Here is a 12,142-nt window from a genome sequence, read left to right on the forward strand (position 1 = left end):
ACAGTATAATGTATTATGCTATTTGTATTTCTAAATTGGATGTTCTAGCAAGCATGGGTAGATTACATTTGATACAGAAAAGGTGTGTCCCATTGAGAGGGACTAAATCATAGACCATGAAAACCTTATGAAAACAAGATGACACATTGGGCTACTAAGATTACTAAGGAGATGGATGTTCAGTTAGTTGAACTAATTTTATCATCTGTAAAGGAATAAAAATAACCCTGTTTGGGAAGGGAGGAAGCACACCATTTTATTTGCTGCAGATATATGTATGGCCTTTACAGTATGGAAATTAATTTCTTTGGAAGTAGCAGACCTCAGTCCCTTTTGCCACTTCACACTTCGGCTCCATTAGAGAAAACTGACTCTGCTTTGCGTTGGGTTTGTTTGGGAAGCCCCAGCAATAGAATTTACTAAGTAACTTTCCAAACAGTTTATTCCAAATCAGACAGGCACTTGAAAGTTCTGTTCTGATGCAAATAGTGTGGCTCATAAGGTGATGCCTCTTCAGCAGTCCCAAGTAGTCAATGTGCCTCAGTTGTGGAGTTAATTTGTGTTGGCCATGCAAAAAACCCTCTCAAAACCCCCCAAAACCAACCCCACGACTAGAGGCAGCTCCTAAAAGCCAAAGCAGACATACAAAGTTTGTGTTGTGTTTCTAGCCACATCTTCATTCCATTTTCTGTCTCTCTGAGAAAATTAAGTAGGCAGTAATTTTTACTCACTGGCATATAGTCTCCCAGGGAGAAACCTGGATTAGTTCTGTAAGCTCTCTGAACAGAAGAATAATCGTCCGAGAGAAGACAGCCAGTTAAAATAAATAGGGCTCTTAAGGCATGCTGGCACCATGAGAACATGGCTGAGCTCTTTGAGAGAATGCTTAGTAAAAGCTTCTAAATTAAGGTCTTAAATATCTTCAGACATTCTGGCACTTGACTGTAAATTGTTTTCCATCACTCAAGGGTTTGAAAAGCATATATTTTTTTGGATTTGCCCATGTTCTTCTTGCAAATATGATTTTAGCCATGATGTCTGAATTACTTTGCCTTACTTGTCCTTTTGACAACTTGTTTTTTGGCATTGTGACATTATTTCGTCTCCAAGTCAGAACATTAGTTGTATCTTGTTCTTCAAGAAGTATTACCCATCTCATCTTGGTTGCAATCTTTTCATCTCTTTGTTCTCCTGAATGCTTCAAGTGGCTTGGAAAAGCAAGACCAGATGCTTAGTCTTATTAAATGCCAATAGAGCTACACTTGAACAGAATAGTTTCTTTATTCCTCATTGATGTGAGTGTGAATTTTAATAATCCTTTGAATTCCAGTGGGAATTTCCACATTTTTTGTATGTTAGTGCCTGGATAAAATGTTTAAGCTACATGTAAAATAGGTGAATTTTATCAGAATTTATTGCCGTATATGTAGTTAGCTACTTCCTTTTCAAGGAAGCAAGTTCAAAAGCAGGGATTGTGCTTCCTAATAACTGCTACTGGGCTTGCAGTAATCATGAGGTAGTGGTGTTCTGTCAAAAATTAAAGCTGAAGGCACCTTTTGTGAAATTGTTTCTTCTACCTTACATCCTGCAGCATTTGGACTGTTGTAAGGGAAAGGGAGAGGGGTAGCAAAGGTTAAACCTGCTTATGGAAGAGCAGAGCTGCAACAAAACCATGATCCAATCAAGCCATGACAAGTGAGAGATGGCACCAGTTAATAACCCTTCTGGCATCGGCATGTGGAAACTGTTCCTGCTTATTAACAACGTGTTCTGGGGCAAGCAAGGGAAGCTGAGGGCTGCTGCTGGCATTAATGTTGATTTGTTTAGCTTTAGTTGATTGAAAAATAAAAGAGCACATATTCAAAAGGCCTATACATTGTGCAGTTACCCTGTTTTGTAAACCTAATTTATATTTTTTGGATCCTTTTCTGCATCAACCCAATTGTGTGCAAGAGTAAGTTATGCTACGTGGTGCCTCTTCTGTGTTAAGTAGTTAATGTCCTCTTGTGCTCCTTCATAGGTGTGTAGCTCCATGTTTAGTGCATGCAAGGATGGATAGAGTGAGTGATGTGTATGTATGCAACACATCATTTAAAGTGTAAAACCAAGTTAGGTTGGTTTTGTTTTTGATTGGTTCATTGGTTTGGGTTTTCTTTTTTTTTTTTTTTTTTTTTTTTTTGTGGAGTGGGAGGCATTAGATAAATATTAAATATTAAGAAAAAAATTTTAAGGAGAAAAGAAAGCGAGCTGAAACCATTTGGTTTTTTCCTGAAACGTGAACCCACAGGTGTGCTCAGCCATGTTTGCATAGAGGGAAAGCTCAAACTTTGTACTGGTTTTTGTTTGGAACAGTAGGGATACAGAGCTCAGTGACATTAAAATACATGTTGTTGTCAGGGTTACTGTTGTCAGAACTGAGAATGAAATGTGAGAGATGTTTTTATAGTTCTTTGCTGGAAAAATGAATGAATGCCTGTGGGCACTCCCCATTTTCCTATGGGCTATGATGAATACAAAGGCTGTTTTGGGTCTGCTTCAACTAAGCCACTGCTGCATCATAGTGAGGGAGCTGCTGCATTTGGAGGGAAAGGGATGAAGCAAAGCTGGACAACCTAGGAGGACAGGTCAGGAGGCAAGGGAAGCTCTATTGCCAGGCTCTCTTGCCAGGACTGGGGTAGTACTTGCTGTTGGGGTCCACAGCCAGACCAAGAAGTATAGTTGGTACTTTGCCTTACACTTTTTTCCTTAGACGTTATCTTTAAAGATTATTGTTGTTGTACTGTGCATGCTTTAGGTTACAGTTTTATAAATCAGTTTGAAAATAACTTTCACGTTATGGGGAGAAAAAGGAGGGAAATGAATGAACGTAGCAAGTGGGAATTCAGCCACATGGAGTGAGGCGAGGGCAGGGTTTCCTGGTGATGATACATAGCAAAGTACTCTGGTAATCAAACAGGTTTTTTGACCTAAGCTAACTTTGATCGTTGCTTTGTTTGGGGAAAAGCTTTAGCTTATTTGCAGGACTGCCTCATAACCTCTTTTTATAGCTGGTTGTGTCAGTGCTTTCCACAGCAAACCCGTCATTACGGTTCTTATAACTCAGCTATATAAATTTGATCTGGACTTTAAAACTGGTATGTATGTTCTTGATTTGGAAGTGAGTATCAAGGCTGGCTGGCTAATCTGTTGGCTATGCAAATAATATTGCTGTTGTAAAGGCTGTGAGGAACATGATACAGCTCTCAGTTTCCATTGAGTGCAGAGGAAGCTTATTTGCCACAAAGAGCAGGTGCTCTTATGCCTTTTTTTTTTTTTTCCCCCTCTCATGCAGAAGTTGTAAACTGGACCCTAAGTGTCCCAAACCTGTCAGGAGTCTGGAGTGTAAGTTGGGTTTTTGCTTCCTTCCTACCGTGGAAGCAGGTGAGGAAGGGCTTTGGTGAGCCGTCCTGTAAGGCAGATCATGCTGGAGCACAGTGTTACCCTATTTGTGCTTGTGGTGTTCAGGTGTTGGCCCTGAGTGTTCCATGCTGCTGCCTCTGCAGGTTGTGAGGTGCTGGGGTAACCCCTCAGTAGTCAAATCAGACGTGCAGTTTGTGTGATGCAGTTGGTACAGGTACAGAGCATAAGGGCGTCCCCTCTTTTATTTTGGAGCAAGCCTGTGTTCTTCTCTTGCAACAATTCACCAAAGGGGTGCTTTTTAGTGTACTTTGAGCTCTACATATGTTTGAGAGGATGCTGTTAAAATACTGGTTATCGGTGCCAGGTGGTACTTTGGTCAGGTGAAATGAGGCTAGGGATAAGCAAGGTAGTAAGAGGTAATGAGTGTAAATATCAGTAAAAAGTGTAGAGTAACAAGGAGATAAAGTGGTTTGAATGTCCGTGAAAAGACAGAGTGTTATTTAATAAAAAAGAGTTTTCCTCTTTGCTTATTTTGCGATTCTGCAAAGTTCTTTTGTAATATTCTTTCTCTAAATGAGTATGTTGTGGTTTGGCTTTTTACTTATTTAAAATACTTTATTATTGGGAGGAATGTAGACTGAAGGAGAAGCAGGAGCAGTAGTGATACAAAGATCATTGTCTGGTTGCCTTCTGCTTTGATTATTCATGACTTTAAACTGAATTGCTATAGCCAACTGCTTATCAAATGCTCAAAGGGTAAAAAATGAAGCTGGAGGGATGTCAGCTAGCCCAGAGAGTTTTAAATCAGGCTCCATGAGTTACATTCTGAGAGAAAGTTGCAGATGACATTGAAGGATGCTTGTGCAATGGGGGGAACATTATTTACTGTCAGACTACAAAATAGTTTCTTTGGAAAAGTAGTTGTGATACACTATCACACAAGGTGGTTGCAGCTAGGATTAATTCAAGGCAGACAGTTTGGAAAAGATAAAAGGCAGCTTCTATCTCTAGTCAAATAGACCTTTGGCCTATGAGGAACTGCAATTTAAGTAATTCATTGCTGCATAAAAGCAAAATAATGACGGCTCAAAGAAGAGTTGCCTGTCAAGTTTTCTTCTTAGTCATGTGAGAGAAAAATAGATGGTTATATGTTAATTAGAAATTAATTAGGCTGCAAATTACATTGATTCAGAGATAGATGCACATGAGTGTGCATACATGCAATTTTCCTGGAAAGGCTCTTTCGAAATATCTCATTAAAGCTTAAAAGTAAAAAAGTTGTTGGTTATTGCAAATTAAAATAGTGGGCTGGCTAAAATTTAGCTCAGTAAAACAGTTGCATTCCAGGGTGTTTTGAGCTGTTTGCTTTTCAAACCCTTAGTTATCGAACTACGCTGATTTTTTACACCTTGCTTTTGGAAACTCATCCTGGATCAAGGACTGCTTTACTTTTGTTCTGTCTCCATTTTGGAATGTGCTTCTGGACAATATTTGCACTTTTGAAATTCTGATGTTTAAAACCACAAGAACAACATATTTTTGGGGTTTGTTTGTTTTGTTTGTGTTTTTTTTTGTTTGGCCAAACAAAATTGAAATCTAATATTAGGTGGGTTATTTTACTTATGTTTGTTAGAAAGCATCATGGGCATCAGTGGATGGCATAGGCTGGCTTTTGGCTTTCAGCTGTGAAGCTGATTGCTGCTGAGGGTAGAGAAGTCGTTTGCTGCTGGGGGCTGTGGGAGTGATTGGTCTCAGCAGGTGCCTGATCATGAAATGTTTCTCCTGCTTGCCTCCCCTTCTGTCTCCAAATGAGCTTCCCAGAGATACAGAAACGTGAAATTAAGTAGGAGGAAACATTCCTGGTTTGGCAATTTTTTAGCTTTAAAGTCTGTGGTGTAACATCAAGAAAAAAAGTCTCCTTTATTTTGTAGCCATAATTCATACTTGATTTTAAAAACTTGCGTCATATTGTAAATACAGAATTAAAACAGATCCATTAAGGATTTGTAGAATATTTGTGGTGCTTAGAGGTTAGTTGGATTCTCAGGTAGCCCGTTTTATAATTTTAATGCTGTACTCTTCTACGCATACATCCTGTTGTATTGATTCCATGTGGTGACACAGGCACATTTAATAAAGGCATGTTTTAAGGATGTGCCTTTTTTCCAGGTAGTACTGTACTTTTGTGGGGGACTGATGCAGGATAATGTTACTAAGATAGGGTTAAATTTGCAGCTTAAGAACAAAATAACTTGTACAGGACAAAAAAAAAAAGGTGTACAAAAGTAGTACTGAGATAAATATGTAGGTGACAATATATAAGAAAACTTGAAATGGTGTTTTTAAATCTTCTGAATCTGTTGGTTTTTTCAAAATCTAGATGAAAAAAAATAAACTGAGTTAGTTTCCATTGTGACAAGGAATGTGTAGAATCTTTCTTTTGTTTTTGTTTCAAATATGTATGTAGTTTTGGTGCAAATATGTACACAGTTTTGCATATGTAATCTCCAGTAGATATATTAATTTATTGTTTGTAATGGCAATGCACAGTTGCAGCATCTAGGAAGTGCCCAAACTGAGTCTCCCAGGGTCTACAGTCTGGAAAAGATCCTTAATTATTTCAAATGTTCTGATTTCTCCAGCTGTGTTCAGTGTAGATGTTTGTTTATTTTTATATACTTGTTCTTGTGATAATATTCCTGTTGCATCTGTGGTAAAACTGCCCTTGTAGCTTCATTATAGCTGTCAAGGATGCTGGCCAGTACTTTCAGAGAAGACTCATGCCCTGGCTGAGATTTCCTAGAAGTATCAACCTCACCTCTCTTGGTTAGTCAGGTCTCTTATTCAGAATCAGTAGGTGTTACTTAGAAGTCTTATCCACTGTGCCTAGATAAGGAGATTACTGCTCTGGCATTCCTCTGCATGTGCAGTTCTTCACACTCTTGCCCAGTAATTTGTCCAGATATGTCTCTGACAACCTCATCTGCAAGGCATATTCAATTCCCTGTGTGTATGACAGGACTCATGGACATAGCCAAGGACTCATCATGCTTCTCAGGACCTATCTGCTCTTTTCCTCATCTCCAAGGTGCAATTTCCAGCTGTATTTTTAAGGCATTTTCATCCTGGGGGTTTGCTGAAATGATTTTATATCTATCTCCCATGCGTGCTTGCAAAGAGTTTCATTTCCTGTAGGCAACATTTTAGGAATGACTTCTTGAGAGTCAGATGGTTAGTTGTGGATTGTCATGTGTTGGCTACTAGAATCAAACAAAAATGTTTGGCTTTTCTTTTAAATTAATAAATTTGTTTTAATTTACACTTCTGTGGATGATAAGGCATCCCACCCCACCATGAAAATAGTTACCCTGATGCCTGCTTTTGAAGTCTTACTTCTGAGTTGTATGTAGGTTGTTTTTTTTTCTTTTTTCGTCACAAATTACAACATGTCAGCATCATGTGCATTTGAGCATGTTCTGAGAGCTAAATTTTATTCAGCTGGGGAGCCGAATCACAAAGCACAGCGATCCATTTGACCTTTAGCTTTTAGTGCCCTTACGTTCCTTTCCCTTTTCCAGACCTTGCTGGCAAATGTCAGCATGCTATAACATATCATTTTAGGGATCTGTTTATGGCAGGTTCCACCCCTCACCCAAAGGTTTGAGGAGCTTTCCTATAAATAGCTATGTTGGTCATAGCTTTCTATATGCTTGTGGGGTTCCCTGATCAGTGTTTTATAGTAACCAGCTCTCTTAGCTCAGAATTTGGGTGTGAACACCAAATTTTGAAAGAATTTTGGCTTGGTTGAAGTCTTTTGTAAAAGGATGCACTGTAAAACTTGTAATTCTTATGAATTTAGCAAGTCAAAAAGGTTTTCTGAAATCAGAGCATCTCCTTTTTCCTTTGTCTTTTATGTTTCTTCCTTGCATGGGACTTACTCTGCTAACTTTTCTTTGTTTGCACCCTCTGTTTTCAACTCTGGATAAAATTGCTATGTTGACTTGTAATGCTGAGGGACTGGCTGCTGTTTTGAATCTGAAGATATGACAAGTCTTCCTGCATCTCAGGCCTCTCCTTTCACCAGGCTAACATCAAATGGAAGGATTTTTCTCTTGTTGCTTAGAATTTTGTCTATTGTTTTTAGCTGCTAGAGATTGCTACTGCAATCAGCAAGTGTGGAACTGATGTTGAAAAATGGCAGCTGTGATCCACTGAATGTGAAATTTCTTGGGTTTAGTCTATATGTTGTCAAATGGTAACATTTTTGGAGTTTTGCATTTGCATTTGTCTTGCACCATTACACAATACTTTTTTCTCAGTTAAAGTATTTGTCTGCAGATGCCATCCAGTACAGATGTCACAGCTGTTGTGTATCACAGTCTCCTGGATTTCAGGAAAGGCTTAACCATATTAGGTAGGCTGATGGGACACTTTCCACAGGTTTACTTGGTCAAACAACCATTCATGCACAAATGCAAAGACGGAGCCCCTAGTGCTTCATGCATTATTACCTCTTTGCCACAGACAATTTTCAAGACTTGACCTCATTTCTTTTTGACATGATTGATGTGGAGACTGGTGACTGCACTTTGGACAAGGACAACAAGGAACCAAAACTTCTTGGTCCCTACTGAATGACGTAAAACAGGGGCAGTGAAAAACAGCAGAAAGGAAAGCCTTCCTTCTGCCTACCTCAGAGAAATTATAGAATCATAGAATTGTTAAGGTTGGAAAAGACCTCTAAGGGCCACCAAGTCCAACCATCAACCTAGCACCAGGTTCACTACTAAACAATATCCTCAGGTGCCATATCCACACATTTTTTGAACGCTTCTGGGGAACTTCTCTGGGCAACCTCTTCCAATAGTTGACTATGCTTTCTATGAAGAAATTTTTCCTAACATCCAAACTATACCTCCCCTAGTGCAACTTGAGAGCGTTTGCTCTTGTCCTGTCCTTTGTTACCTGGGAGGAGGGACTTGACTCCCACCTCACTACAACCTCCTTTCAGATAGTTGTAGAGTGATAATGTCTCCCCTCAGCCTTCTTTTCTCAAGGCTAAACAACCTCAGTTCTCAAGTCATGTGCTATAGCACAGTTGGGGCCGATGGTGAATTTCACTTCTGGAAATGAAGTAGCTCTGCTGTTTGCAGGATTTCCCTAGAAACACTGATTTCTTCAAGGAACAGACTCGTGCTTGCAGGCAAATGACTGAGTTGTGTGGTTTTGTATGTACAGCACCAGCAGCTACAACATCTCTACTGCAAGATAGGAAATACATCTGGAAAAAAGAGGGAATTTGTACCATCCAGGACTGCTCTTTGCAGCCAGTTATAAAATGATTAGGAGGTTGAAGACAGGGTTACTAATCAGCGCGTAGATCTTACCATGTGTCGCTTTATTTCTGTTTCTGTTCTTGGGAATGAAGGTAGTCGAAATCAGTGGCATCATATGAAAATATTAATTTATTGTTCAGTTGGAGCCAGTAATATGAACTTTACAAAGGTTTCTGTTGCAAGACTGTTTCATTCAAGTGGACCAAAGGCAGTTGAGCTGAACTTCGACAATGATCTCGATCAAAGAGTCAAACTGCTCAAGAGGCCTTTCTTATTCTTGTCTGAATATACTGCAGGTCACTGGGGGCTGTAAACCTACAGAGAGAAAGGCAAAATAGTATCCTGTAACTGGTCAGTCTGTAATGTTGGACTTTTGACTTTCTAGTAGTTGCAGCTAGGAAAAAGTTATCTTCACTATTAATGGAGTCTTCCACACACATGACCAGTTATAGATAAATAAATTAACGAACTTCGAAAAGATACTTAAGTAGAAAATCTAGAATAGAAAAAACTGGTTTACAACCTTTCTCCTCTTGTGAGAAAAATTTCATATATGAAGAGAAAAGCGACTGGAACTTGGCATGCAGGAGACTGTGAGTTCCTGTCCCTGCTTGTGTCTCGGTGAATGTCCATAGCTTCTAGCCAGTAAAGTGGAGTTTGATTCTGAAAAACAGGCAATACTATGCAGTACTTTTCTTGTCATTGAAGTGAAATAAGAATGAGTACCTTTAAATATTGCAGCAATTTTCACAGGGATATGTTCACAGGACTCACAAAGGAGAAAAGATATCTTTTTTTTTTCTTTCTGTGAAACAGCACTGTGAATAAGATATTGTGATTTTGTGTTCAATATAAACATAAACCATCCAAGTTTCTCATTTACCATTCTTGTGATGTTTCAGCTTAATGATGGAGGCAAAGCAGCCCGAGCACATGTGGGGATAGGTGATGTGGTTCTCACCATTGATGGGATAAGCACAGATGGGATGACTCATCTAGAAGCACAAAACAAGATCAAGGCATGTACAGGCAATTTGAACATGACTCTGCAGAGGTAAGATACCTTTATTTAAAGAGAATTGATCATCATTGTAACTGTTGTTTGGAGAATAAAAACATGTAAGTGGTTTGCCAAAGTACATGGAATTAAGTGGAAATGATTGAAAGATGTGCTGCCATACCCTGAAATCTGTCTTGATTTATAGTGTTTTAGAAAAGTCATTAGATGTTAATTATGTGAGTTGACAAAGACCTTTTCCAACCTTATGTCATCTACTCTAGTTCCTTTTGAGCTTCAGTTTTGTTTAATTCACTTGTTTAAGCAAAACGAGGTCTTATTCAGGCTTTTTTTAACCTGTCCCAGCTGACTAGGGGCATTTCTTTTTTGGGTCAAGTCCAACAGCATCATTGTTATTGGCAAACAAAATGATGGATTTAAACAGTTAAACCCTGAGTTAAATGGATGAAAATACTGCAGCTCAGAGTCTCTGAGGTACCTTTCCTGAAGTGATACTACCATTTCACAAAGTATCAGCCTCCCTTTGCTAGTTGAAGAATCTGCTATAGAGGTAACATCTTGGTCAAGTCTTATTCCTGAAACATAGAGTTTATTCAATCCCAGCATACCTCTGTTAGCCTGGGACTATGTTTTGGTAGGTGTTGGAAGAAGGGAGCAGGATGCTCATATACGGCTTATTGAACCTGGAGCAGGAAGAGCAGCAGCACAAGCAAGAAATTCCTTCAAGCTCTCAGAAGTCTCCCAGGGCTAAATATTATCTTTTGTTAGAAGACTGCTATTTTGATTTAATGATATGGGTGAACATCTTGGAGGAGGATTGGCCTCTGAATCCATCACATAGGGGGAAACACCTTTTCTTGTTTTCAAAGAAAACAACAGCAGCTATACCCCATGATTGCTGTTCGTGCCTGCCTTCAGCAGTGCAAAGTTCCTTGATGGATGTTGGTTGAGGTCCGTAACATATCTTTTCACCAGTTACTTATGTCTTTTGTGGCAAATTATCCTGCCCTTAATGAATGGACTATGTGTCTCTGAGAGTTCATTGGCATTGAAGACGTGTCGTGGTTGTAGATCTGACAAACATCCATCTCTCCAGGGTGGGGGTGCCTGTTCCCAGCCCTAAGTGACATGTATTTGAATGGTTGTATGAGTGCTTTCTTCTGTAAGAGTCTACAGTTCATCCCTGCTTGTTGTTTCTTGTTTTTCTTGTTGTCCTGTCCTTTGGTCCTTAGCTAACCTTAATAAGGGATTCCCTTTTCTCAGTCTCTGAGAAAAGGAGTATCTTGTGGTGTGGTTTGTGCCTAGGGCATCTTCTGGAGCGAAACTTGTAAAGGTGGCATTAAAAGTTTCTTGATGAAAGAGAGGTATTGTACCAGCTCTAGTATCTAGTATGTCATTTGCTTTTCTGACTCCCAACGAGACAGGCAGGTTGTTTAGAAATGCACTTTCCAGGAGCCCACTGAGTCACTCCAGAAGCAGCTGGGAGTGAAGGGGGGCAGGGGTGGCCCCCTTTCTCCTGTCACCATAATTGGATGGGCAGGGTTAATATCAGATATAGGAAAGTTATAGCAGGTGTGTCTCGGTCAGGCAATGACTTGTCTGAGGCTACTTCTGGTTGGGTACAGAGATGAGTGGTTTGAAAATCGAATTAATCATGGGTTAGCCCAGTCCCCTCCTGTTCTCACCCTTCCTACCTAGTCTAGCATCTGACTCACCGCTGTTGGCTACCTGACAGCTGAAGACTAAGTCAGGATCAAACTAACAGAGATCAAAGGAATAGCCTTGGTCCCAGCATCTGAGGGTGGGATAGATGTCCTGTCTTGTGGCTCTGCTGGTTTGCAGTCTCATGGTCTCAGCTGTTTTGAATTCTGCCTGGATCCCAAGAAACCAAAGCTGTAGACAGTGCTGCCCTGACTCCTCTGCCTGTGAAAACTTCCTTGCTCTGCTGTTTAACAGATTTGCTTTGGTTGCTTATTTGATCTTTATAGCTTGGAAGAAAATGCTTCTTGGAGTCAGACTGGCTCATGCTAACTTGAGATGCTGGGTGCCCACGGGAAGGACAGCTTAAGAGTATAAAGAGTGTGGCAAGATAAGCCATTTTAATATTGAGGTTTCTCCATACTTAAATTCTTCTGTTCCTGCCTCTTTTCCCAAATCAAAACAGAACTAAATAAAATATTTTAGGCTGTTATTGTTCACATGCAAGACTAAAGAGATGCTGTCAATGTGAAACAAAATTGGCCTTCAAAATACAGGCTGGTGCCACAGTATAGGGAAATCTAAGACATATCTTATTTTGTTATTACTGCTTTTAATTGTCTTTAGTTTTTACACTTCTGAGATTTTATCTACTTTCATATAGTCTACTGGTAGCTTGAACTACAGTGCA

The 12,142-nt window shown here is 39.6% G+C and overlaps 1 protein-coding gene across 7 annotated transcripts in view; it reads left to right on the forward strand.

The window, feature by feature from the left end:
* PDLIM5 (PDZ and LIM domain 5) overlaps positions 1-12,142 on the forward strand; it is a 125,720-nt gene that overhangs the window by 31,138 nt on the left and 82,440 nt on the right. For all 7 annotated transcript variants that reach the window (XM_027731735.2, XM_039382627.1, XM_039382632.1 and 4 more), the window contains exon 3: positions 9,638-9,789. In XM_027731735.2, coding sequence (XP_027587536.1) covers positions 9,638-9,789 — 152 coding nt within the window. The remainder of the gene's footprint in view (positions 1-9,637; positions 9,790-12,142) is intronic.

The sequence above is a fragment of the Pipra filicauda genome, unplaced genomic scaffold, assembly GCF_003945595.2.
Source record: "Pipra filicauda isolate LSUMZ 115617 unplaced genomic scaffold, ASM394559v2 scaffold111_size4109106_pilon, whole genome shotgun sequence".
NCBI lineage: Eukaryota > Metazoa > Chordata > Aves > Passeriformes > Pipridae > Pipra > Pipra filicauda.